This window comes from Apiospora phragmitis, assembly GCF_038363925.1.
Source record: "Apiospora phragmitis strain CBS 135458 chromosome Unknown utg000016l:1.0-887042.0:1.0-888152.0, whole genome shotgun sequence".
Lineage (NCBI taxonomy): Eukaryota > Fungi > Ascomycota > Sordariomycetes > Amphisphaeriales > Apiosporaceae > Apiospora > Apiospora phragmitis.
Genome location: NW_027117416.1, coordinates 566,202 through 591,903, shown reverse-complemented (window position 1 = coordinate 591,903; position 25,702 = coordinate 566,202). Strand labels below are relative to the sequence as shown.

The 25,702-nt window shown below is 51.2% G+C and overlaps 9 protein-coding genes across 9 annotated transcripts; 4 read left to right on the top strand and 5 right to left on the bottom strand.

Annotated features, from left to right (window-relative positions):
* Positions 1 to 9,070: 9,070 nt before the first annotated feature.
* PG994_015330 (Ras-2) lies at positions 9,071 to 9,784 on the bottom strand (the record flags this gene model as incomplete). The annotated part of the gene is made up of 2 exons (XM_066866737.1): positions 9,071 to 9,619; positions 9,680 to 9,784. 2 exons carry the CDS (start codon positions 9,782 to 9,784, stop codon positions 9,071 to 9,073), a joined length of 654 nt encoding a protein of 217 aa, XP_066707651.1.
* Positions 9,785 to 12,144: 2,360 nt separating this feature from the next.
* Positions 12,145 to 13,423, top strand: PG994_015329 (uncharacterized protein; the record flags this gene model as incomplete). The annotated part of the gene is made up of 3 exons (XM_066866736.1): positions 12,145 to 12,199; positions 12,458 to 12,550; positions 12,603 to 13,423. 3 exons carry the CDS (start codon positions 12,145 to 12,147, stop codon positions 13,421 to 13,423), a joined length of 969 nt encoding a protein of 322 aa, XP_066707650.1.
* A 1,642-nt stretch (positions 13,424 to 15,065) lies between these two features.
* Positions 15,066 to 16,818, bottom strand: PG994_015328 (uncharacterized protein; the record flags this gene model as incomplete). Its single annotated transcript, XM_066866735.1, has 6 exons — positions 15,066 to 15,166; positions 15,230 to 15,371; positions 15,416 to 15,551; positions 15,746 to 16,088; positions 16,133 to 16,212; positions 16,733 to 16,818. The coding sequence occupies 6 exons, from the start codon at positions 16,816 to 16,818 to the stop codon at positions 15,066 to 15,068; spliced, it is 888 nt and encodes a 295-aa protein (XP_066707649.1).
* Positions 16,819 to 17,287: 469 nt separating this feature from the next.
* Positions 17,288 to 18,299, top strand: PG994_015327 (uncharacterized protein; the record flags this gene model as incomplete). Its single annotated transcript, XM_066866734.1, has 2 exons — positions 17,288 to 17,317; positions 17,592 to 18,299. The coding sequence occupies 2 exons, from the start codon at positions 17,288 to 17,290 to the stop codon at positions 18,297 to 18,299; spliced, it is 738 nt and encodes a 245-aa protein (XP_066707648.1).
* A 550-nt stretch (positions 18,300 to 18,849) lies between these two features.
* On the bottom strand, positions 18,850 to 19,413 carry PG994_015326 (uncharacterized protein; the record flags this gene model as incomplete). The annotated part of the gene is made up of 1 exon (XM_066866733.1): positions 18,850 to 19,413. One exon carries the CDS (start codon positions 19,411 to 19,413, stop codon positions 18,850 to 18,852), a length of 564 nt encoding a protein of 187 aa, XP_066707647.1.
* Positions 19,414 to 20,321: 908 nt separating this feature from the next.
* On the bottom strand, positions 20,322 to 20,602 carry PG994_015325 (uncharacterized protein; the record flags this gene model as incomplete). The annotated part of the gene is made up of 2 exons (XM_066866732.1): positions 20,322 to 20,361; positions 20,406 to 20,602. 2 exons carry the CDS (start codon positions 20,600 to 20,602, stop codon positions 20,322 to 20,324), a joined length of 237 nt encoding a protein of 78 aa, XP_066707646.1.
* Positions 20,603 to 20,621: 19 nt separating this feature from the next.
* PG994_015324 (uncharacterized protein) lies at positions 20,622 to 21,500 on the bottom strand (the record flags this gene model as incomplete). Its single annotated transcript, XM_066866731.1, has 1 exon — positions 20,622 to 21,500. One exon carries the CDS (start codon positions 21,498 to 21,500, stop codon positions 20,622 to 20,624), a length of 879 nt encoding a protein of 292 aa, XP_066707645.1.
* Positions 21,501 to 23,191: 1,691 nt separating this feature from the next.
* On the top strand, positions 23,192 to 23,899 carry PG994_015323 (uncharacterized protein; the record flags this gene model as incomplete). The annotated part of the gene is made up of 1 exon (XM_066866730.1): positions 23,192 to 23,899. One exon carries the CDS (start codon positions 23,192 to 23,194, stop codon positions 23,897 to 23,899), a length of 708 nt encoding a protein of 235 aa, XP_066707644.1.
* Positions 23,900 to 24,880: 981 nt separating this feature from the next.
* PG994_015322 (uncharacterized protein) lies at positions 24,881 to 25,171 on the top strand (the record flags this gene model as incomplete). Its single annotated transcript, XM_066866729.1, has 1 exon — positions 24,881 to 25,171. One exon carries the CDS (start codon positions 24,881 to 24,883, stop codon positions 25,169 to 25,171), a length of 291 nt encoding a protein of 96 aa, XP_066707643.1.
* Between the last annotated feature and the right edge of the window lie 531 nt (positions 25,172 to 25,702).

Genomic DNA, 25,702 nt, shown 5'->3' with positions numbered 1-25,702 from the left:
CTGCGCCCGTCTGCGCGTCCCAGACCTTGACCGTCCGGTCGTGCGACGCCGACGCCACCAGCTGGCTGTCGGGCGAGAACGCCACCGAGATGACCCAAGCGCTGTGGCCCTCGAGCGTCTGCTTTTTCTGCGCCCGTCTGCGCGTCCCAGACCTTGACCGTCCGGTCGCTCGACGCCGACGCCACCAGCTTGCTGTCGGGCGAGAACGCCACCGAGGTGACGCCGGCGCTGTGGCCCTCGAGCGTCTGGCGGCAATTATTCCACTTGTCGTCTACTACTGGCTGGTACAAGATCCATTGTGGGATAAGATCTTGAAATGTAGTACGGATTACGCTCTGTTTCGGGGCCAAAGAGGAGGCCAGATGAATAGACTTGAAGAGGGGCAACTTGAATAGTAGAAACGTTGGCCAGAATAAAGCGGTTTGCGTCGCTAAGGAAATCGATTAGTGGTTTACTGGTACTGGGCTTAACAGTTGGTTAGTAACTTAACGGAACGGGTCGGGGGGTAGCGTACTATAAGACTACTTAATGTGGTTAAAACCCGCAAGCTTTCTGAAGCTCTGTTCATTAGACTGAGCGCTTCTAGCCAATGTAGGAGATGGCTTTTCAAGAAGTTGTACACCTCACAATCGTCGGTGATCATTGTACCTGACTGTTCCAAGTGGTATACCCAGTAGCGGCAGGCATACTGTATCTCTGGCTGCAGGCGCTCGTTGATTCGCTGTGAATCGATCTCAGAGAGTGTCGTTCCTGGGGCTTGGACTTGGCAGATATCCGTCCGCAGCGAGCTATTCATGACTCGCAGACATTCCGTGGCTAGCCGAGGATGGACCTCTTTCTCATTAATCCAGAACCGGTTGCGCTCTCGCTTCTCCGGGTCGAGAAGGAAGTCGCGGAAGGATAGATGCAGTAATCGGATCGGTTGTTCAGATGAATCGGGGATACTGAGAACGGAATAAAGTAAGTCTAGATTATTCAGCACGTCGTCCAAAGTAGTGTCAAGCAACTGAGCCAGAGCCGAAGCAGAAAGGGGACTAGCAAGCACCACGATCGAACCGACGACATTGCGGAACGATCTCAACGCATCTTTTTGCTCCTGTTCTGAAAGACCGGAGACCAGCTGTTCCAAAACAGGCAAATACGTAGCATTAAGTTTGGATTCCAGACCTGTAGTGTGTTGTTCTAAAACCCTTCGAAGCTTTTTATCCGGGCTGCCAAGTCTGCGATCACCGATAAAGCGACAGACGGTAGCGGCGAAGATGAACAGTGGCACCGCCATCTTGACCAGAGTTTGAATGTCAGCTTCGCGCGGCCATGTGGCGGGTACGTGTCGATTGTCTGGCACGGAAGCATTATACGTATTCCTGACCTGTGTGAGCTCACTTTCGACGAAAGCGCGGATATCCCGCTCAATAACAGGCCCAGCAACCTCGTGAAGAACAAGATCTTGGTATGCTCCTTTGATCGCAGTAAAGCCAAGACGGATAGGAAGCTCGGGTCTGCTGGTAAGAAAGATCTTGAGTCGTGGCGATTTTAGTCTTTTCGAGCCCGAGAACAGGTGAATAAGGTGTCTAATATCCTCCTCGCGCTCGCACTCGTCAAGGGCGTCGACGACAATTAGAAGAGCACGGTCCTTATAAGCAGCTCCGGAAATTTTCGATAGCGGTTGAAATAGAAGCTTCTCGATTTGTTCTCGCATCGCTTTTCCGAAGATCGCAGAGTCGGAATCGATAGCAGCTTGGATGTGCGGTATAACAGCCGGTTCCCGTGAGCACAGCTGCGCTGCCAGAGTGGAGATGAACTTAGAGACGCCGCCACGATCCCCTTCACCACGTTTGAAGAAGAAGCTAGCACCAAGAAACCCGCCCGTGGAGGCAGTATGCGCTAGGGTACGCGAGATGGTGGACTTGCCCGTTCCTGCCATGCCATTGAGCCAAAATATCGCTTTGGCGTTCGAATCCTGAATCCATTCGTCGATTTCGTGTAAGAGCTCGACTCGAGTATCTTGGAGGCAGGTTGAATTGTGTTCTTCAGCGTGGGAGTCGAAGGAAGCGCCTTCTGCAATAGGTAAATTCGCGAGCACCTTCACCAGGGAGTCCTGAGTTCTGGATATCTCCCTGCGCAAACGTGACCACGCACTCTGCGCCCCTTCGCCGTATATAAGAGGTACGAAAACGCCAAATATCCCAAAAGAGATATGCCGTATCTTCTTCGCGCGTCGTCGTTCGGCCTTTTGCCCATGACATACGTTCGTCGATACTGAACTGTGAAAGGGGACTTCCTCGGAGGGCGGATTCGGGGATCTTCGTGATTTCGATGAGTAATGGTTCGAGGATGTTTTATCGCCTAAGCGCTGGCCTTCTCCTGAGAAAAATTCCACCGACGCCGGCGCAATCAGCTCTTGGAGTGTCCAGCCGCGGGTAAACCACCTGCTCCGTCGGAAAGAGGGCTTCCACACCGATCGCGATAGTTCGTCGGTCTTGAAATCGGTGCCTTTCGAAACATCGGCGAGGTATACATAGCATTTGGTCGACTGCTGATACCAGCGGAACATGGAATTGATCGCCTCGGAGAGTTCGGAGCTATTGGATTTGTCGATGCAACAGCTGTCTATCCAGAAGTGTTCAATGTTGTCATCGGCAGCCTGCCTTGCACAGAACTGAAGCTTCTGGTAGCCTTTCTTGCCGGGTCCTCTGTTTTGCGTGACGTCTTCGAACGTGACCTCCTCACCTTTTTCCCAGGTATGCGAAAGTATCGCATACGAGGGAATGTTCTGCGACACCTCGGTAAGGCTGAACTTGCCATCTTCTTGTCGCTGTAGAAGTCGCATAGTGGTCGGAAGGCTGGCTTTGAGGATTAGGACCGACGTTTGGAGAGGGCGCGATCACCTTCGTCCATAGGGATGGCCTGGATGTAGGGGAGTAGGCTGAGCCGTCCCTGCTGAACAGGAGTCCAGCACAAGGCACACATTGTCGAGCATTGTCGGGGTAATTATGATGAGGCTGAGCCAGTCACGGGGTCTGCATGTCCTGCCAATCGAGTTGTCTTTCCTGTGTCTGGCGTTGGCGTATGGCGATGTAATTGGTACATGCACAGGGAGATTTGCCTGTTGTAATGTCCAGTGAATAGTCGCAATGCAGCAGCCTTTTCAGGCAGGTATTGGGGGGTTGTCGTCCCGTGGTGGGGCTTTTAGGCGGCGGGTGGCCTAAGCGTGTCTTTGTTCTTGTCTTGAAACACCTAGAACAAAGACACTAACCGCCATCCACGCATCCGCTATTAAGGTAATATCAATAGCCCCAAACCTAGCAGAGGCTACACACGAGCTCGTTTAAGGCATGATCGAGAGCTATCGGTTTAAGAATAAGGAGATTGCCGCGACCGCTCTGTGCAGCCCCCGATCGGTCCGTACGATCCGAGCGAACTTGCGATGCTTTGGCACCACCAGAGCGCCTCGGAACACCGTCGGACGACCTCGAACCATCACGCCGCCGATGCTTGACGCTCTATGTGATCGTTTGATCGAGAGACCCGAAATGTACCAGGACGAGATGGTCGAATTTCTCGCAGCCGAGTTCGACGTTGAGGTGACGAAAATGAGCGTAAGCAGAGCCCTCGCGTCCATCGAACGGTCCAAGAAAACTACACGACGCGTCGCAGAAGAACGAAATGCCGAGCTACGCGACTTTTATAGCTACGCCCTATCCGAGTTCCGCTCTTACCACCTAGTGTATATTGACGAATTAGGTTGTGACAAGCGTGCGCGCTTTCGACGAACCGGATGGTCGCCTCAAGGCGTAGCACCCGTACAAACCGCACGGTTCCATCGTGGTCGTAGGTACCAGATCCTGCTGGCCTATATACAAGACGGCATTATACTTTCGCGTATCTTCCAGGGGTTTACGGATAGTGAAGAATTTGAAGACTTTATCTAAGAGCTTCTGCATTTATGTGGGAGATGGCCGGAACCGAAGTCTGTCCTGATCATGGACAATGCACCGTTTCATCAACCCGATAGAATCCAACAGCTATGTACCGATGCCGGAGTCAAGCTCCTGTTCCTGCCGCCGTACTCACCCGACTTGAATCCGATTGAAGAGTTCTTGGCCGAGCTTAAGGCCTTTATCAAGCGACATGGTCACCTGTACAACACACAGCAGGATTTTGCTGTCTTTCTACAGCGGTGTGTAGACGTCGTAGGATCAAGACGGTCAAGTGCGGAGGGCCATTTTCGGCATGCAGGACTATCTATTAAAGAGCCGTAAAAGTTTATAAATATAATAGACGCAAATGGAAACAATGCCTCATCACTCATAGCTCATCACTCATACCTCATCACTCTTTACTCGTTACTTGAAAGACTAGCCCAGACCTTCACATCGCGAACGAAACGTCGGGCGATACCACGCTTTACACCCTTGTCTAGCAGGAACTGGTAATCCTGATCCTCATGCAACTACTCAAGGTCTAACCCTTCAGCTAGAGTCAAATCTCGAGCCTTCCGGAACTCGAACTTCAGTACTACATCGTCCACTTTCGTGCACTGCCATTCGCAGTATCTCTTAACCGCTCGGTTTCTTAAACCGCAGATAGTAATGAGGGCTAGAACAGGCAACTGAATGCTCCTCTAAGGCTTGTTTATTCGACTGGCCAGGCAAGACATTGGTGATTTGGATAGACGGAAGATTTCGGGGAGAGGTATCGCGCTTGCGCTTCTGCTTGCGCTCTGTATCCTGCTGTTCTTCGGCATGGAGCTGGGTGCGAAGGAAATCAGGCACATCGTCGTGACAATTGATAGGGTGACCTTCTTCGATGTGCCGAATTAGGCTTCGGAAGTGATAGGTACGCAGCCTATAGTGTTTGCTGTTCGCACTATCACGCCAACAATATGGACCGAGATGGCAGGGAGGCCCCGGGCATCGCATTCGTTCGTAAGAGCTCGTTCCAGGTAGTTTGCTGGCCCGTCGTTGCTTCAACGTGTAGCTGCGTTGTTTGGGTGGCAGACAATCTCCCGCGAGTGGTGGCCCCCGTTGATGCGTCGCAGGGTCTGTCGGTATCTATATAGGTGAAGGCGATCGCGAGTCGTAGTGGCTTCCCTTCTCGAAAGAGAGGCGCCCAGGTTCGAAGCTGCTTCTCGATAAGCCTCCAGTCAATATCAAACCCGCTGAAATATTTAACGAGATCGCGTGCGGGACCGATCTCGCACGGAGACTGTGATAGTAGTATCATCAATTTGCACCAAGTCCTTAGCTCTTCGGAGCTTCGTCTTGACCAATCTCTCCAGCTTTGGTTGCAAGAATTTGAGCCAGTAGGCGCCCGGCGCCAGCACAAGGTCGGGCTCTGTGTCCCTTCAGAAGGACTCTGTTGTTATACATCACCTTGAACTCAATCGAATAGTGGATGCAGCGAGGAGGTTCATCATTGTAGGCTTCGTCCTCTTTCCAGTCAGCAAGCTGCAGCAAGGGAAGCGTTGCTCGCTCGATGCTCAACTGCCTACGATCAGCGCACTGAAGCGATTCTTCTAACGCGAAACCCTCAGAAGGCGCAAGCGACGCTCGCCAGCTCTGCTAAGTATTAACTAAAGCCTGAGGAGATAGACTAGGAAAGCCAAAAGCAGCATCACCATCGTCGCCGAACGAATCGTAGGGATACGAATCAAACTCATCATCCATTTTCGCGGCTATGCACTAGGGAAGACAGCGCCAGACTTGACGAAGACGGTGGCGAAATCAATTTGGCGGGGGGCAGGGAGGTCCATTGTCGGACTCGAACGAAATGAGTCACAGATGGCCCCAAAAGCATCAAGCCGCCAAATATGGCGGACGTCAGGAACTGCATCCAGTATTGGACTTGGATTGTATTGTTGTTGGTTTGGAGCAGACAGAAGAGCCAGGGACGATGTTGAACGCTAAGCTACATTCGGCTTTGGCCCTGTGCTACGCTGCCATTTGGCGGGCAGCCGCCAGCACTTGTTCTCACTTATTCGGCGGTCGCATCGCCGAGGGATCTCCAATAACCAGGAGCTTCTCTCTTGCATGAAATCGTAGAGTAGAAGAGGTATTGCATAGACATAATTTTGTAGGATTTCTTGAATAGCAGGATCGATGACACGCTGGAACCTTGTTTACCACCGTAAGCCCGGTATGCAGCACCATTATTATTGATAGCGGGTCTACTTATCGTCTGTTGTTTGTTGGAGCCGCATCTGGATTACTTGAAGTGGGGTGCATAATTGGATGACAGGTCCAGTACTTATTGATATACCTGCGGAGACAGTTGGTGAGCTAAGATCCCGCACTGTGCGCCTTCCTAAAGTGGAAAGTGGTCTGAGCGGAGAACTCGTTTCGTTGTCATCGAAGAGGAAGCCGATTTCGTTACCTGCTGTATATTATTATACGACGTTTAAGAAAGTGGGAAATTGGATCGTGGGGTACGTTACTGTACTTTACTCTTTTTGCTGCATCAGCTCGAAGAGTTTCATGGGCTGTTTCCGGTCCTGAGTGCTTCGTTGGACCGCAGCGTCGAAAGAGTAGCTATGGCGCACTAGCACGATTAGTGGGCCAGGTCCCCGAGAAAGCAGCGTGGAGCCGGTCCGCGACCCCGCGGTATTTAGGGCCTATAATGGCGTTCCGCCGTGGGAGCTTTGCGTTGTATTGGGCGCATTTGACGAGCGTGCAGGGAGAGTTCTAGGGCCGATAGAGAAGCCCACCGAGCTCATAGACTTGGGCAGTGCATGGTGGCTGTCATTTTTATATCAGCTTCACATCTCATGAATTCCTATCTAAACTGGGCTGTGGTCCTGTAGTTCCCGCAATGGCTGTCTGCTCCCACAAAGTCTCTATCCCTACATTATCTACACTATCGCCTACCACGTCGATAACAAGACAGCTATATCCTGTTGCACCCGCATCATCCCAAATATCTTCAACTCCGGATGAAATCGTCACGGTTAGGCCCACAGTCGTCGTCACCACAAGAGGCCCTGACGTTACATCAACAAAGGAGGTGGTGGTCTACCCACAGCAACCGGAGCGGAACCATGCTGTATTCGTCGTTTTCAAATATTCGGTGGAAGACCCTTCTCGAAGCCATGTGATTAAAAGGTCTTGGGTGGTCTTTGAACAAGAACGTGTTCCTTCAGGCCAGAATTACAGCCAGATTTGTTCATGGGACCCGGCAGCAAGTATCGAGGCTAGTGAAGTCAGTCTTGATGATGTGCCATGGCCACCTGATATCGATATTGGAGAACATGATTTAGGGGGGCTGCATGGTTGTCAGTATCATGGAAGTAATGCGGGTGCAGGCAGTATCTCATGCAACGATGTGGCAGCGGGGCTATGTGAAGTAGATCAGAACATATTGAACTCTGACCGTATGCCTGACGTTCACAAGGAGATTCATTGTCAGGAGGCCGGTTATGTAGGGTATACTCTTTTCCCTAAGGTTAGGTGTTATATTTAATCAGATAGGCATCTATTCAACGGGCAATTGAAAAGATCACCAGTTTTACCAACCAGTTAACCAACCAACCACGTCGGCTCTAAGAGTCTTACAGGATTGGCCGTTATCTACAAGGGAGTTAGCTGTGAGAGTCACCGAAACAATCATGGCGTCCGCTGTCTTTGGTTGCCTCGGGCATTCCCTTCTCCTTTCCTCCCCTTTTCTTTTCTCTTTAGCAGATTATTCTTCTCTCGGTTCTTATCAACACACGCACAGCAGAAATCATGAGGCAGCGCAATCGGTTGAACGAAACCTTCTCTCAAGATGAACTTGCCGAGCAGTTCCTAGAGCTTGAGGAATTCGCTGCTGCACCTTCCAACCAACCAAACCAAAGAGTCAGATGTGATTTGGTTGATGCTGACTAATGAAAGTCCTGGTTTGATGGGTTGAATTAGCTGAAATCGTTGGTTTGATGTGATTTGGTTGAATATGGTTTGGTTATTTGCACCCTTGTCATAGCCTTTATATTAAATCCTTTTTGTTCCAAAAATCTAACCAAGCAACAAGAGTGTCTATGGTGATCTGACGTTCTCCCGTGAGCCCGAAGTGGCCATGTCCGACAATGCAACCCTCTTCTTGTTTTGCTCCATACGCCCGCCTATTGGCTGGAAACCTATAGTTGACATAGCTGAAAGCCAATCACTGACCATATCAGTATCGCCCGATGACGGCTCTGTGGAGGCTTCTTTCGTAGAGTCGCTCCACACCCCAAAGGCGTGGTCAGAGCAGAAGTCGGCCCGAGTAGTCCAGGGGACTCTAATGCAACTTCCATTCCTCAGCCTTACCACGAATGTGACGGAAGCCCAACGAAAACAAACCCTGGTGATGAACAATCGCGCACGGGGCGATGACGCTTGCAACCGCCCCGTCGGGTTTCGCCTCTTATAGTGTAGTGCCAGTGCCACCATACCCGCAGCAGCGATGATTGACCGTCACTAAATGCAGGCATAACCGTAATGGCCGCTGATTGGGTCTCGACCAACTGGGTCGCAATTTCGTCCAGCATTGGCATGCGACGAGCATTCCAGCTGGCTCGACGTGGCAGCATGCCAGCTTACCTTGGCGCGATGGAACGATGGCCGTTTCTAGCGTTGGTTGGTTATGCCTTATATTCAGGAAGAATGCAACCCCTGTCATCCAAACCATGCCAGGTTTCAGTCGGGACCATACTCTGGAGTGAGCAGGGTCACCATAACCAGTGGCAGCCGTCGAACATTCCGACCTGGTGCCAACATTGGCCCGCCAGATGATCCTTTCCAATCGTACGATATCTCTTCGCCCCCCCCCCCCATCCTGGATCTTGCGGTTACTTTGGTGTCTTTCACGTCAACCTGTGCTGATAGAACTCACAGGGACTTTGAAGATATATTCAGTCACGGACCGTCTGTCCCCCTCCCCCAACCGTCCAAACCCACGCTTGGATGTCCAAGAAGGATTCGGCGGTCCGAGGTTCCCGGGTGGTAGTGAAGATACTCGTGACAATTACCATGCAATTAGTTACACCTAGACTCTACTAGTCATACTAGAGTACATGAACGGGCGCTACCAACAAGCAAGTGCCAAGCCATATCGGTTAGTGGACGCAGCAGTAGCGGCTAAGGATGCTTCGAAAATGATGCCAAACACGCTGATCCTGGTCGTCGGCGAAGGGGTCACCAACATTTTTATCACATCTTTGCTGCTCTACAAGAGCCGCCGTACGGCCCCGCCGAAGTATTCTCACGGCATCGTAAAATGCGGCCTCGACGTTTATACCATACTTTGCCGAAGTCTCGACAAATCCGCAGCCCAGCTCGAGCGCAAGAGCATGGCCCTCTTGGGTCGAGACCGCTCGCTCCGATTCGACATCGCACTTGTTCCCAATAAGCAGTATGGGGCCGAGGTGATGTGGATCTAGTGATTCCTTCGTCTGTCGAATATTCGCGTAGAGATCTCGTACGTTCGAGAAAGACGATCTGGAAGTAATGCTATATACCAGAAAGAAGCTTTGGCCGTGTTGTATCCATTGATCACGCAGTATAGAATAATCTTTCTGGCCGGCAGTATCTAGGACTTGGACTGCGCATGCCCGTCCATCGACAACGACTTGTTTCTGGTATGAATCTTCGATGGTGGGATCATACTGCGGGACAGCAAAGTATTGATTAGTATGAGATGCAGGTGGGATTCGGGAGCAACTTACCGTTGGGACAAAGTGGTGTATGTAGAACTGGATTGCAAGTGCGGTTTTCCCGACACCTTCTTCTCCTAATAAAACCAGCCTATGGAGTGGTAATGCGGAAGACATCGCGAAACCGTAGCTTAGCTAACGACGAGAGTCGGCATCGACGAAATTGCTACGAATCACGGTATAGATAGGACACCATACACGCATCGGTCCTGACGTGTGTCATTGTTGTTCGTCGTCCACTTGCAGATTGATACTCATCCGTCCGCCGAGTCTAAAACCCCAACCGCTCCCCCTTGTACCATTTTCGACGTAGAGGGCCGATTCACAACGGAGTCAGAATCATCCAGCATGACTCTATTTCTGCAGCATCTATGCCAAGCTCGAAGATTCGCATGCGCTTTTCCGGTGCTTAAGCTCGAAGAGTCTCGCGGGCTATTTTCAATCCCAAGTTTTGTTGGCCTGATTGTGATTCAGAATCGGAACCGTCGCGCAAGTGGCACTGAGAGACGGAATGGACGCCGGACGGACAGCTTGTGATGCTGCCCATGTTCTGGTGCGCAGGACAGAGCCTGATGTTACCACCGCTCCGCTGGTACCGTTCTGGTAGAGATCGGTCGCCTCGGAGCCTGAACCGTCCAGCAGCGTATTCTGCATCCGTTGAGAGCTCGAAGATCCTCCCGCGCTGTTTGCGGCCCTGGCTTCATAGCCTGCAGGCATGTTGGCCCTACTGTTGGAGTGCAGAGTCGGAAGAGTAGCAATGGCGCACTAGAGCAGTAGCGCAACCAGCGGGCCAGGTCTAGAACCCACCGCAGTTAGCGTAGATGGGTCGATGCTCACTTTCGGGTCCCTCCAATTCTTAAGTGATGGTGGGGGGCCGAAACAACCATTCTGGTCCGCACGACCGTAGTCTCCCATTTCACCCTTTTCGACGTGGTGCGCCGATTCGAATGGAGCGAGAATCATCCAGTAACATACTGTACAGTACTGCTTTCTGCTGCATCAGCTCGAATACACCCACGGGTTGTTTCCGGTCTTGACTACTGTTGGTCCCTGCTGCTATAGGGTCGCAGGGTCGGAAGAGTAGCAATGGCGCACTAGTGCAATAGGGGGCAACATAAGCACAGAATCAATTCGCGACCCCGCGCCATGAATCCAAATCCTTGTATTATCCCGCGTGATATGTACCTGCCGCCTGAGAGGATGATCTGCCTTGTTATTTGGCCACGTCTCATTCCCTACCAGCCGAGCCGGGCTGTGTCCTGCTTTTCCGACTTGCTGCAGAGTACCAGTCACAAATTTCCATCCTTCGGGTGTCCTGCAGCTGCCTCACAATAGTACACAACGGCTGGACCGGTGAAGCCAAGTATTGATCCATTACTTTCGAATTGGCTAGAAACACGGCTCGAGATACCATCAAGTAGGCATAAATCTAGACCATGTATAGGCCTCGAAGTATTCGTATTCACCAGCATCATCTGTTCTCTCGTCCTGGAGAGCTGCCTCCAATACAAGACCACAAAGAAGGCGTGAGACTCGCTCCGTTGCATCTACCGAGCTTGACCGTCCGTGTCTTCCAAGAAGGAAGGGGCCATCAGGTTCCGAGCGCGGAGGCTGGTTGCATTGACTCTATGGACGAAGGCCCCGATTGGAGGTACAAGGCCAAATCCAATAGCCTGCCGATGCCTACGGCACAGGCGGAGTGGTTAGATTAGGGGTGATCAATGCCCAAACGTGCGCTGGGAAACAAACGGTCGAAACAGAGCCCTGCGTATGTGGTGGGCAGAGGCAGCTGCTATGAATTAACCCAGTCTATATTACTTTCGTATCAAACTAATTCTCACTGTAAACTGACAGGCTTGTACTACCCCAACGACTCCCTCGCCGAGTTCCAACATCTACATTCCATAAGATTTGGAAGGGGAAGAGAGTGTCAGCTATTGGGGCTCGCAGATTCTGGGGCGATGGAGATTGTCTTGCATCGAAATTTGCCATAGGGCGTGTTAACAAATCCCTGAACGCTTGGCGATGCGCAGCCGCGAGGTTGACTTTGAAAAATTTGATGTGACTGACTTGCCGCGACTTTAAAATTCACCGGGGAGGTACGTCCATGCGATGCATCGCCTAGATTGGTCCCGCATTCTTACATCCACCAGAAGTTGCACCAGGAAATTGTGTCACTGTCCCAGAAGAAGCGAAACGATAAGATGCAGGAGCTTAAGCAGAAATTGGCCAAGTATGAGGCTCTGCAAGCTTCATGTAATAGCTTAGAGCACGACCAAGAGGAGGTGGGAAGCGACTACCATGGCTGGGAGATGAAATGCCGTTCCTCTTGCCAGAAATGTTCTTTGCAAAGCTAGATGGATAAAATGAGCATCACAGTTCATGAATGGCCGCTTCCGGATGATGAGCACAAAGCCCACAGTGTTGTCTTTGAATTGCGAGTCCCCGCCGTCATCAGCGACTGACGTCGGGTGACCATGACTCTGCTGATCGACTTGTTCCGAGATAGTCACCGAGTTTTTGGCAGCTCTGGTAGGCTCTATTCGCCTTGTGACTACGCCGACCTCACCACAGTAGTCGGGAAGGGACAGTCGGGACGGTTGGGCCTTAGATCGTCTGACAAACCTTTCGTTAATTCCCACTATCGCGAGCAATTGGTTTCGGAAGCGTCGACGGCGACGATATGCAAGAAACATGGGTGCCAATATTCTTACTACGATACCAACCATGTTTTCCCAGTGTCGGAGATAATCGGGGGCTCGAAGATTCCCTCAAATTGTTCCTTCGCAGTTGCGTCAAAGCTCCCGTTGCCAGACTGGATTCGTGGGTACTCTCACACATCCAACGAGGTCATTGCTAAACAATCGTCATGCCCTCCAAACTGTAAGTATACAGATCAAACTTGTCTTTACATAGTTATTAACGTTTCTCGCAGTGGACCTGGGTGAATTCAGAGCAATCGGACATATGCGCTCGGGAGCGCGCATCCAATGGCAGAATATCTTGGTACAACTCTACGCGCCCACGGTCGATTTCAACAACATCGAGACCGCTCTGGTAGTTTTGCAAGCGATTGGGGAGAGTGGCCCGTGTCATGACAACCCAGAATCCCACCTACGCGATTCCCATGCTATTGTCCAAGATGAGGACTTTGCTCGCAAGCTTCTTGGCGGTCTTGAAGCTACCCTCCTACGTTTCAAGGAAAACTGGGAATGTGACATTGCTCTGTTCACTCTCACGAGTCTCTGCAACAGAGTGATGTCCCTCGCAAACAGCAAGACAGTCTGGTTGGCTTGTTGCGACTTCACCCGCCAAGTCAGGTCAGTCGCACGTGACTGGGCCGGCAAGCTATTAATGAAGCGAGCCGATTCTGATTCGGAAGTCGAGAGGAAAGATCTCCATAATCGTATCTTGGCCATGGCCCTTGTCAGTAGCAGCACGTTCAATACCGATGTACAGCATACAGCCCGGGTGCTCAACGATAATCAGTCGGTAACCGAGTTCCTTGAAGCATCGATCCTGATTCACGATCATCACCCCACACACGCGTGCACCTTGTCACCGGTGGCCTTGGTTTCGCTCCAGGCATGGCGAAAGCTTTGCTACCGATACGAAGCGGCTATTCTTGTCTATATCGCCATCGATCGGAGTTGCCTTGATCGAGCTGTTATCATGGTTATTGCCATTTTCATGGCATTGGTTCTGGGTTGCCTCCGTTCCCCCTATCCCAGCGAGCCTATCGTCAGAGATGGGTGATGTTTCCTGATCGCCATAGGATGACGCCTTATCCTGGCGGGGAAGTGCATCATTCTTGTCTCCGTCGTCTCTGTGCCGATCTTGTCCCTCTTGCGTAAGTGAACGAGGACCCACTGGTCGGAGAGAATGATTGCAGAACTGCAGTGACTCTGCTCAGATATTGAGGAAGGTTGTTTTGTATATAATGGGTTATGGCCAGCTAAAGCGAGCCTCTCATCTTGGCTGGGCTCCACCATTACCGAAGGTAATTGATTTGTCGACGCGAGTTTATCCACCTAAATCCATTCCTTGCCGCCGATGCCAGAGCCTCAAGAGAAAGGTTAGTCGACGAATGATGTATCATCGCAAAGGCTGACAGATGGAACAGTGCCGGTATGCTGAAGGGCTCGGGTGTCCACGCTGTGAAGCTCAATCTATCAAATGCTTGCCGGTGTATGATGTCATAAGACCGTTCGATAAGTGTATATACCATTCATTTTCATATCCTGTTTTCGTTATAGCCTAAGCTTACTGGTCCTTTAGGGAAGAACAATGAGTATGAATTGGCCTTTCTCTTGCCTCGAGTTGACGCATCAAGCCGGGTGCGAATCGCGCAAGTGTGTCATTTCATGGATGGGCCACGTCTCGAGCTCCCCTGCGTGAGGTTTATTCCGAGCGACAAGAACCAGATCCAAGTCTTCTTAAAGAATCAGTCTGGCTGGTTTTTTACCCATACTAGCGCCTATGGTATAGAGGGTTATAGTGTGGACATTACCGAATACATTTCGGTATGTAGCTATTACACCTTATACCTGGGCAAGAATCAACCGTCGCCAGTCTCGTTCTTCTTTCATTTAGCAGAGCACTACCTTTATGTAAGCAGCTCGTCCCATGCGAGTGGAGGTGATACTGAGCTTGAAAGGTACCGATAGTCAAAGACTGCCACCAGTTATACACGTCAGTACGCCTCATGCTCGAGCCCCCCAAGTTCAGTGGACAGGACGTTTTAGATATGGAAATCGTCACAGAACCGACATCGCCCTGGTTCAATCAACGGATTGTACCCCGTATGATAAAGAGTCAGCTTGTTCATTTTTGTGAATTGAACGTGATTCGATTAGATCGATCTATTAATTACCAGAGACGACAAGGCTTCCAAGACCCTGTTGTACAAGTTCTGGTCTACTTCTTCTTGCTACATACACGAGAACTGGACGCTGGTCGCAATATTTACTGGAGTCGTTATATCGATAATGTACCACATCCTGTTCTAGTGCCAAGACAAGTAACTAACTGTTTTCAGGAGCACTTTTGGCAGCATCCTTCCACGCCTAGGTATCTGCTGGACGAAGCAACCGCTTCCTGTAAGCAGTTACTGTCGGAATGGAAACAGGCTGGAGGCAACTAGGCAATTGAAACGTATTCGAAAGCCAACCAGCTTATGTCTATCCTGTGGGCAAAGGTCTCAGCCTGGAGTCAGTTGGCATAAGCCCCAAGCTGTACATTTGTGGTTAACTAATCAAATTCCAGAATCGCAAAATCTTATAGGACAGACGCCTATTTCTCAGTATGTTGATGGTCAGGCGCAATCGATCATGTTTATAATCAGCTCCTTAATGTTTCTTGACGATGCGGATGACTTTGTTCGGGAGCTATCTATACTTTAACAGTGCGATTCGGGTTGCTGCTGATTGGCTGGTTTGTTTCCTTCATCCGCTGACGCCTTGCTGTCATTAAACCCGCCCACAATTGTCTCAAACAAACCTTTTATGCATTTGTACCCTTCCGAACGTGATTGCCCGCTAATTGAGACATTATTGAATTCACCACAGTGCTGTCTCAGATAGTCTTCCAGCTTCATATCGCGAGCCTCCCAAAAGTCGACGTTGCCAGCAACTGGCCGAGGTTGTCTCGGGGACGAAGCTTGGCCTTCGCCGTTGAGAAGCAGGATGTGATTCGGTTTTTGGACCTGCTATGATAAGCATTTATCAGCTTATGGGAAACGTCACTAACCAGTCGCTCAAACCAGAGAAGCTGCTCTGTGTTCTCTGGGAAGCCCCGCACTACGACCCACTGCCCATCTTTGATCTCATCGAGCTTCTTCTTCAGTAGGTCAACAACCGCATGTGCTGCAACTTCGATATTCTCCCTGAAGCACTGTTGAAGGTACTGGGCAAGATGAAATCCCTGGTCCGCCAAGGACTCATGTAGAATGTCGTTGAGGGACATAGTTTGGCACTCGAAGTCCTCAGCCAAGCAGGCAGACATATTCTTGCACAATGTGTCGTCGCCTAGGTACATGGGTCAGAAGATAGAGGAACGTATGAATACAGGAGCGCTTACCAGAGGAGAAAGACGATAGGGTAGCGCTGCGCCTCTTTCAATCGCTGTGCCTGCCGTTCCTTCCGCAAGAGTTCCAGTAGTCGTTGTCCTTCTACGGATATGATTTTTGTCGATAGTCCTTGAAATTCATCAAAGTCTCCTGAACGATAGACCTGTTCATACTCTTGCGCCTGCATAATGCATTCCAGCTTATCGACTTCTTTAACCCATCGCCCTTCGGGCGTATTGCCGTTTTCGTAGTCATCCCAAGCTTCAACTATCTCCTCTGCATACTTTTGATCATGGCGACCGAGCAGAGCTTCAAGATACTGGAAGGCAGAAGTCTCCAGTAATTTCTTTTTCTCTAATATCGGTTAGCACTCGTCGTTAAAACATCTGATATCTCACCTTTCGGAACGTCGGCGTATGTTGGAATATCTCCAACTATCGACTCGCCCAAATCATGGACCAAGCCGATGAAGATGCATCTTGATCGATTTAAGCCAGGCTACAACAGGTGAGCATGAAACGTGAAGTGAAAGTATTATGGAACTGACTGGCGTGCACCCAGCAAGTAAAGCTACTCGAAAAGAATGGCTTGCGACGCTTTCGGGATGCTTCACGTTTCTCAACCACCCAGTCCGGGGCAGATGCTTGACTACCTCCAAGATATGATAGAAATCTAGGAGCGCTCCGTTTTTCCATACGACTCCAAAAGGGGTGCCACGTGCCTGCGCGCACGAACCCCTTTTTCTGTTTCATTAAGAGGGGCATACGATGCCCCTCACAGCTAGCATTGGAGATAGAGAAGATAATGAACAACAAGAATACAGCAGAATAACCCCCCGATTGAAACCGGAACCCATTTGTACGTACGTACGAGAAGCCCATTCAACATCTAGCGTTGACGCAAACTCCATCCGCCGCTTTACCAATTGGCTTGTGTCCACACCTTGGTCTCCCGCCAGCATAAATAGGAGTCTCCTTTCTCTTGTCATAATCTTGTACCTGCGACCTGGAGCTGCCTCCTTTTCAACCTTCGTCCTTTCCGACACAGAGCGCCAGCGGATCCTCATCGTCATCTCGCCTAGCATCTCTGGCTTTGCTTCTCTCTCTCGCTCCCTCTTTGACTCCTTGTCTCAGGTCGCATCGAGCCATGCATTTGACTTCCCCTATTGGCTCCTGCCGCTGGCCGGCCAGACTTACCATTCCCGTCTGCACCTATTATAATTTCAACTCAACAGTATTCGTCAGTATACTCTGTGCTGAGTGACTGCCATGGTTCCCAGGCTATACCAAATGTTGCTTTACCATCCCCCTACGCCTGCACGCTCCCATGAGCGAAAGGTTCTCCTTCGTGTCCTCTGAGGCGCAAGGGGTGTGCCTGGCAGATCGCAGCGCAGTCCACATATATTGCCAGTCTCGACCAGTCACGAAACTGCCGCATGTGTCGATGAGCCATCGGGAGAGGAGGCATATCACACGGCAGCCTCTTTCCTGCATATCTTTGCCTAAGGCGTCTTAGTTATTGACTGGGCCTTGACTGGAGACAGGCTGTCCGCTATGTTGGCAGCAGCCGGTCCGAATGACGATGTCAGTTGCGTCAAGCTATGCAGGGGGCATCACATGGAAGATATGGTACTACCTGATACAACTCTTGTGTGGCAGTGTTCTAGGCAGCAGGCACCGGGGACAGCGACATGGAGGCGGGGAGGAAGCCGCGGCGACATAGTGGAATTGGGACGTGCCCCTGAGAGCCAAGGGGCGAGCTTGGCTCCAGTGAGGGCAGTAGAGGCAGGCAACCGGACAGAGCGAGCCCAGGCTGACGTGGCCTGGGCCCTTCCAGCTGTCTTGGCTAACATGGCAGACAGTCATCGCGGTTCTGACATTAATCCGACCGAAACAATATCGCAAGAACTCGGCGCAACCAAGATCCTTGGAGCTCCCAGCGCGCTTCCTGTCTGCTTCCGATGACCTCGTCCCTTCCTCTCAGCCCCATCACCCTAGCCCGCTGCCCAACGAGCTCCCCGTCCCCGTCCTGATGCCTGGCCAGGCGAAGAGCGCAGCCTTGGAAGCGTTAGAAGAGCTTCTCCGAGCGCACACCCAGCCTCTACACGATGAGAAAACTAAGGCCAAAGCAGCCGTGGCGGAGGCCCAAGAATACGCGAGCAGACTAGCGACCGAAATAGGAGTGGAACAAGAGTGCGTTCGCAAAGTAGAAAAAGAAAAGGAAGAACAAGTTCGGCAGCTCGATCAAGCTCGGGACACGGCAATACTCGTGGTGGAAGCACACAGGAAAGCCGAACAAGACAAACTAGAAACAGAGCAGATACTCGCAGAGGAACGACAACATGCCGAGACACTGGTGCTAGAGAAGGCCGAAGCGCACGAGGAGGTTCGGAGGTTGACCCATCGTATTAAAAAGCTGGAGCAAGAGATTCAGGAGAAGACAGAGCAGGCCGAGCAGGCCATAGAAGCAAAGAACGAGGCGATGAGTCGCGCGGAAAGAGCAGAGAGTGATAGGAGCTCCGCAGACGAGAAAGCCCTCCTAGCGCTTGGCTCGGCCAATGATTGAAAGAGAGCGTGCTGAAGAGGCAGAAAGGGACCTTGAGCACGCTCTGCACAGGCAGAATGAACAGGAGAAGGAAATTGAGCGCCTGAGAGCAGAAAAGGCCAGAGGAAACGGCAGAGTGGGAAGGGGGTGCGTCCGCACTCATTCACTTCAATATTCAGGTCTCCATCCACCCCTACGGCAGACGTACACGATGTTCGGCCAGGATCTTGCTCTATAAAGTGTGTCCGGTATGAGGAGCAGAATGTGATATCGAATCACGAGATCGCGATTGTGCTGGAGATGATTTACAGAAAGACTTTCAACCAAGAAGAATTGTCTATTATTGGACAAAATTTTAGGAAGCATACATTTCGAACCATTACCGCGAGCGAATACAACAGCCTGTTCGAAGCAGAAGTGGACGGGCCGATAGTACTGGTCCTGTGGCAGAAGTTCCACGAATTCATTACGGAGGTTACCGCTGGGATCCGCGGTATTTCAGAGTAAAACAAAGGGGGGCTGGGTCAGTTCCTATGTATTCTAGTTCTCACGTACTAGCAGTAATAATTTATTATTGAGCATTTATTTCTAGTTCGAAAGCTTCTGTTTTGAAGTATTTGTTCTCCTTGACACCTCTGGGACTGAAATTTAGAATTACAGCGGGACACCTATGTATGTCTGCCTGATTCCATGGTTGATCCGCCCGAGGCGGAGATATTGAACATGGCATGTTGGCTGGGCCAGCCGGTTCCGAAGCAGTAGTTGTGTCTTCGGCAGCGAATTCAGGCAGGGTAGATACATCGGAAATGGGCTCAACCGCAGGAGTAGATTCATCGGGTGCTTCGACAAAAGGATTGGCTTCAGGCTCCGGGGTTGGTCCCGTAATGGGCTCAGTGGGTGTAGTCGCAGGAAGGACGTCAGCTCCTAGGTGATGTTTTAGCGCATGATCCGTCACATGATAAGTGATTAACCAGGGGTCAGCTAGTCCGGTCAAAGTATGGGCCCTATCTTGAGTCAACGAGTCGGCTGCTTTTTGGGCTTCATCTTCATTCCAGACCGCAAACGGCGCATTCGGGCTGCGAAGGGTGAGAACAACGTCTCCGTTGGGGTCAAACTCGTAACATTCTCCCTCCATACTAAGGACATATGGGGGAAAATACACCTCTTCAAATAATGCTTCGTAATTACTACGCTCCGAGTTTGAATAGACGGACAGGATGGAAATCTTGCTAGGTAAATTCTCTAAACTGTAAGGGAAGGCCAGCTCTGGAAGAGGTTCTGGAAGAGCAGACTTCCTCGTGGCGGCTCCCGACCCTTGGAATGGTGGGGTATGATAACCCCCATTCACAAATGCGGGTAGGACATTAAGTACCGGGGTGTAGGCCGCTCGTCGAGTAGCTGCGCAACGGACCTCTACTTATAGCCAAATGTGTAGCATATTGATTATGATGCGGCCCGAAGTGAGTCTCTGACATCTCATGTTTCTCATGCTAGACCAGCCAGCGTGAGTGGTGGTTGAAGGGCCCGTGGCTGTCTCGGCGAGCAGAGTCATGGACGACTCTCAATGGCTGAGTACCAATGCGTAGTCCCTTTACATTTACGGATCTGAATGTTGTAACACAGTGGATAAGTAGTAAAGAGGCTAGGCTACGCAGATGTGATGCAAGCACTGATATAGCAATTAGTGGACGTCATACGCCTGACTATGTTAGACGAGCGGCCGCGTGATACTAAACGAACCCGCGATTACGTTTCTCGCTGTGCGTTCCAGCAAGCAGCTTAGGAAAGTTGGAATGCTAACTCATCATATTAGCAACAATTCGAAGCACCTTACGGCAGACGTGGAATAAGCTGGGGGCCGAGCAGCAAGTCACCGATCCCAGCTTACAGTATCAGTGGCACGGTTCATATTTTTCATATCATATGATTAATAGTACGAAAGTATCACTGCCTCTGGGGCACCGCTTTCCGACTGATGATTGACAAAAGAGCGAGGGCAGAGCTTATGAAACGAATTAAAACCAGCAGCAGAACAGGATCTAGCTAGGCCCTAATCTTCGCCTTTTCGACGGCCTGCTTGGGCCTTGGAGAAGTTCCATTTGGTCATCCCACTCTTTCTCTGAGTACGTCTTGAGAAATATTTCACGGACCTCTGGTAGAGCGGTTCGTGGCAGGTCCTGTAGCGAGACACTCGAAGGTCTCCAGTGAACCTTGACCGTTGCCAGCGCGCCTTTTTTGCCCACGTGCGCATCAGTGGTCTTCTCGTACTCGTAGAAGCCAAAACTTGCCCCTGCTCGATGAACAAAAAGAGTTTCGAGCTTCATACCGTTGCCGTAGTTATTGTCATTTCCATGGCGTTGGTTCTGGGTTGCCTCCGTTCCCCCCTTTCCCAGTGAGCCTATCGTCAGAGAGGGGTGATGTTTCCTGATCGCCATAGGATGGTGCCTTATCCTGGCGAGGAAGTGAATCACCCTTGCCTCCGTCGTCTCTGTGCCGATCTGGCCCCTTTTGCATAAGTGAACGAGGGCCTGGTTGCTCTACTCCCATCGTGAGTGGCTGGTCCAAGAGAATGGTCGGCGAACTGCGGTAAATTTGCTCACGTGCTGAAGATGGTCGTTCTGCATACGAATGGTCATGGTCAGCTAAGGCGAGCCTGCTGTCCCCGATACCCGCGGAGTGGCGCGTATTGGTGGTGGTGGGCTTTTGGGTCTCTGTATTGACGAATGGAACCGCCACCTCTGAGGACAAACAAGCTTTCCCGAGTTGGCTCATAGCAAGGTTCTGGCCGTATCCAAGCCAGTGGCCATTGAGATTTTGGAGGTCGACCTTGGAGTCCATAAATGATACCAGAAAGCAATCTTTGGTGCATCCATCAACCTCGACTACCTCTGACTGCAAGACCCTGACCGGGAAAATCCCCGCATTCTCTGTTTCACCCAGCTTGAGGTGACGTGACCATCTCGTGTCCTTCTGGAAGCCACCACATAGGTGCAAAGCTTCGTAGAGGTACGGGACACCTTCCCCCATAATTTCGTGTGCATCTACCCACACTGGCTTCCAGGTGATGTCGAAAATGATGGCACCATTTATCAAGGTGGGATTGGTAATGGTGTTGATCAAGTGGTCACGCTCCTTGATGGGACCGTAAAACAGTCCCTCGATTTTGTTATATCCCACATCGACGGACTGAGGAGTCGAAACTGTCCCATTGGAGGTTGGCATGGTATTTGGTACCGAGAAATTGGAGTAGACGTACGTCCTCAGGTTATATGTGTGAACGGAAATAGATGGAATGGAGAGGATGGTGTGGTAAGATGGGAGGAATAGGAAGAAGGAAAGTTGGGGAGAGGATATGAATGGGGGTATTTATATTCTGTGCGATTCCTTGCCCAGGCGGCCTGGTATGGAACAGCCCTGGAGGCCTGAAAACACCGGCGCTGATGGTGTAGCATCGTAGCTGCATCATCCATTGAATGACACACGATATCGAGGGAGGCCTCAATACGAGAAAGATCAAGGTTGCAACCAGAGACAGGCTTCCAAGTCGGCCAACAGAAAACGACTTCACGGCCAGATGTGAAATTCCGCAGTCCTCTGCAACACTCTATGATCGACCAGCCCAGCGACCAGGTACTATATAAACCCGTACTTCCTTCATCAGATAGAATCCCTCTTTCCTTTCTTTCTTCACTTTCTTCACTTTTCTCAACAACAAGACCTCCACGACGATGTGCACCTCCGAAAACATCACCATCAACTCTGCTCATGAAGCATAGAGGATCAGGTGCTGAACTCTTTCTTCAGCACGGCCGCTGCCCCTAAAACACCATTACCACTTGAATGCCTCGATGGAAGTAACTCGGAAGGTACGATATTGGACGACATGCTACGTTTCCTTGAAAATAATCCCGTAGAATGTGATGAGGAGCTGAGGAGGGCATTAGATGAGCTTTACAAGGTTGGGTTGGGCATGACGGAACGACGAATGACGATCCAACACGAGCACGTTCCCTTAGCCCTGAACCACTATGCAGCTCATCCTTGGGCGGAACCGGCCAGGCGAAGGGCTATCTTCCCGCGCAGTACGATCGGGAGGGTTCAACGTTCCTCGAAGCATTCCTTCCGCGAGAGCACTGCGCATGGTCTCGCCCCAGCCCTGCTGTAGCAGTGCCGATGGAGCAGGCCGCCTCAGAAGTACCTGGGGCGAAGCTTTCAGGAACCCCACGTCGAAAGCGGAAGGGAAGACAGACAGATAGCCCAAGGCCACCCAAACGTGCAAGTGGCTGTCCGGCTGGATCTATCTGGCAATAACGAGTCTGTGCGCCTAGTCGAGGTCGTCTCCAGGATTACGCCGGATGCCCAAAGCTTCTGTGGAATCGACGACGTGCATTGTGGTATGATGGCCTGGGCAAGAATCGTGGAGCAGCGAGGACCTTTCGTCCTATGTGTTGGCAGGTCTGCCTTTCCTGTCGTTTGTTGTGCGGCCGGGCCGCTATGGGTTCCCAGTACCGCTTGTTTGGGACGAATGGTCGCAGAGGTTCAGCGGGCATAATTCCATGAATCGAAAATGGGTGCGTATAACATGTGACGAAATGGCTAGGATGTTGGAGAACCCAGAGGTCGGGGTGATGATCCGCAATAGGAAGTGAGTAGCGTACTGGCCTGCGGGGTGTGCGTTGGCAGGAGTTGAAACTCGAAGCCTCACGCCCTTGGCGGTAAAGTTGCTGGTAGAATATAGAAAACGAAGCTTTACTACTTGTATTTAAGGTTGACTGTTCAGGAACCCTATCCTCTTCCGAGACAAGGGTCCTCAGGGAAGCGGCTTGTACAGCTGCATCTCCCACCCGTCGTTCCGACCGCTCGTACCACAAGAGTCCCCAGATCTCTCCAGCATACAGACTAGCCCTAGGGTCATGACTTACGTCCGAAAGTCCTTTCCCTTTGAAGTGAACCCCAGGTTCGACCTCGTTTCCGATCCCTACATGCAGGTCCTGGAGGTCATCACGCCCATAGAGAACTTCTACGTCGTGAACATCTACAACCAGACAGATGAGAAGGGATCCTTTACCGTGCAGAGATTTCTCGACCTCAACCCGCCAATCACGCCTGCACTAATCGTAGGCGATCTCAACCTCCACCACCCGTGGTGGAATCCTTTGGCTCGGAGCTCACCTCTCTCTGAGCGTCTTACAGGCTACCTCCACGCGGCCCAGGCCACGCTACTCATCGATCATGCTACTATAGAGTCTCAGGGTGGGACATTTCATCGGCCCAACTCCAGGAAAACGTCGGTAATAGACCTGGCCTTCTCCATCGGCTTCCGGAGCCTCCATTGGCAGGACTGGTCGTACCTCCCAGGGACAGGATCCGACCACGAGGCTGTCAGTCTCCGAGCGTTCCTCCCAGCATACCAGGCAGCAAGACCGCTTCTGCCCCAGTTCTGCACCAAAAGGGCCGACTGGGAAAAGTTTCGAAAACGACTCGAGGAGGTTGCTGTCTCCCTAGAGACCACTATAGACGCTGCGGCCACTCGAGGAGACTTCGAGTGCGTTGCTGGATCGCTCCAACAAGCCATTGACGGCGATTGGATAAACGAACCTGGCCTGGATGTATGGATTTGATATCAGCCCAACGCATGCGGTATCTACTCAAAGCTTCTGTCCATTCGGCAGCTGATTTCTGCTCCCTTTCCACTTGTGCGAGACGAAGTCTCTCACGAGCGCTCTCCCGCGCTTTCCGTATTTCCTCCGCCACTTTTCGTCTTGCCTCCTCCGCCGCCCTTCGTTGCTCTTCATCTTTTTGCGCCTTCTCTCGAATATGTTGATTGTCAGGTGTGTAATTTCCTGGACACTTCCGTTCCGCCTTGTCTTCAGGCATCCATTTTCCGTTATCTGGCGTAGAATAACAGCTCCAATATTGTTTGGCCTTGGGACTGGCCTGCGCCTGTCTCCCCCAAGGCTAACTTCCATCGTCGTACCGTGTCATCTATTTGTCCCTGGTGTAGGTGACACAGCGTGTGAATAGCTGCCGACTTTAAGCTGCGCGACGATGCAGCGGCTGCTGGCTTGATGTTGGTGAGGGTGCAGAGGATGTCGAAACCGTGCTTGAAGGACCCCAGGGAATTCATGCATCTAGGGTTTCCACGAGATTTATTATAGCCTGTGCAACTGTGCACACCTTTCTTCGGATGCTTTAACTCCAGTATTGTATCGGGATCCCATATTCTGGATCGAGACTGGGATCGGGACTGATACCTCATAGTGGCGGTGGAAGAAACGGAAGACCTGGAGAACTAACAGTGAAGAACGGCATGAAAGAGAGTATTTATAGTGCGCTGAGCCCCTTACGAGTCACCCTCGCGAGCCACCTTTCTTACCTACCAATGGCTCTGATGTAGCGCAGGTGTGTGTATAGCGCTTAGCCAGGTATCTGTAACGTACATGCGGTACGAACTGGCTTCTAAAAATGATAAGGGCGAGGTTATCCAGAGGCGGTAAATGGGAGACATCCAAGAGTCATAGAGAACACTGAACGACAAGCATTGGCGCTGACAACCTCGATTCGAACGCCTTCGACTCCGCCCTGATCAAATCTGCATTTACATGCAGGAGGGCGAGACTTCGACACAGCGCACAATGCTGTACATCAACGAGTACAAAGCGCCTCACAAGATCACTACCCAGCATCTCCGCGTAGGGCTTCGCTCGATGGATATATACAAAGAGGTCGTGAATCGGGCCACGATCCCAACCGCAGCGGACCCCGAGGCTCTGTTCCAATACCATTCGGAACGGCTCGTCGCGGCTGCCATAACGCAGACGCTCCACTACATGACTGAGGGTGGATTGGAGTACGGCCTGGTCACCACGGGGGAGGCGATTGTTTTTTTTTGAAAGTGGACTGGTCCGACCCTACGACCCTATTGTACCATCTCGCCGAACCGCGGGCGGAGGTGGTCGCGCACCCGCGTGATGCGCGTTATTGTACGGAGGTCAGCCAGATGCTTACTTTCAGTTTTGGGTAGCATGATCGGAAACAGGTGCAAATAACTGAGTTATGATACTGGTGAGTACGGACCAGAAGGGCTGTATTGAGACTTCAGGGTACAATGAGCACATGCTACTATTTGAGTACCTGGGAGAACAGTCAGATGCGATTCGGCTAATTGCTCAGATATGTTACTGCCGCATACGCAGCTCTACGCATTCGCGGATTATAACATCGTCACCGAGCTCAAACAGTTGGCGCTGTTCAGACTCCACTCCACGCTGTGCGTCTTTCGCTTAACTGAGCAAGGAGCACACGGCATTGCGAGCCTTATAGATTACAGCTTTGCAAACACGTCTGCATCAGAAGTTGGAGACCGGACCTTGAGAGAAGTAATTACACTATATGCTACCTGTCACTTGGAGAATTTGTGGGAT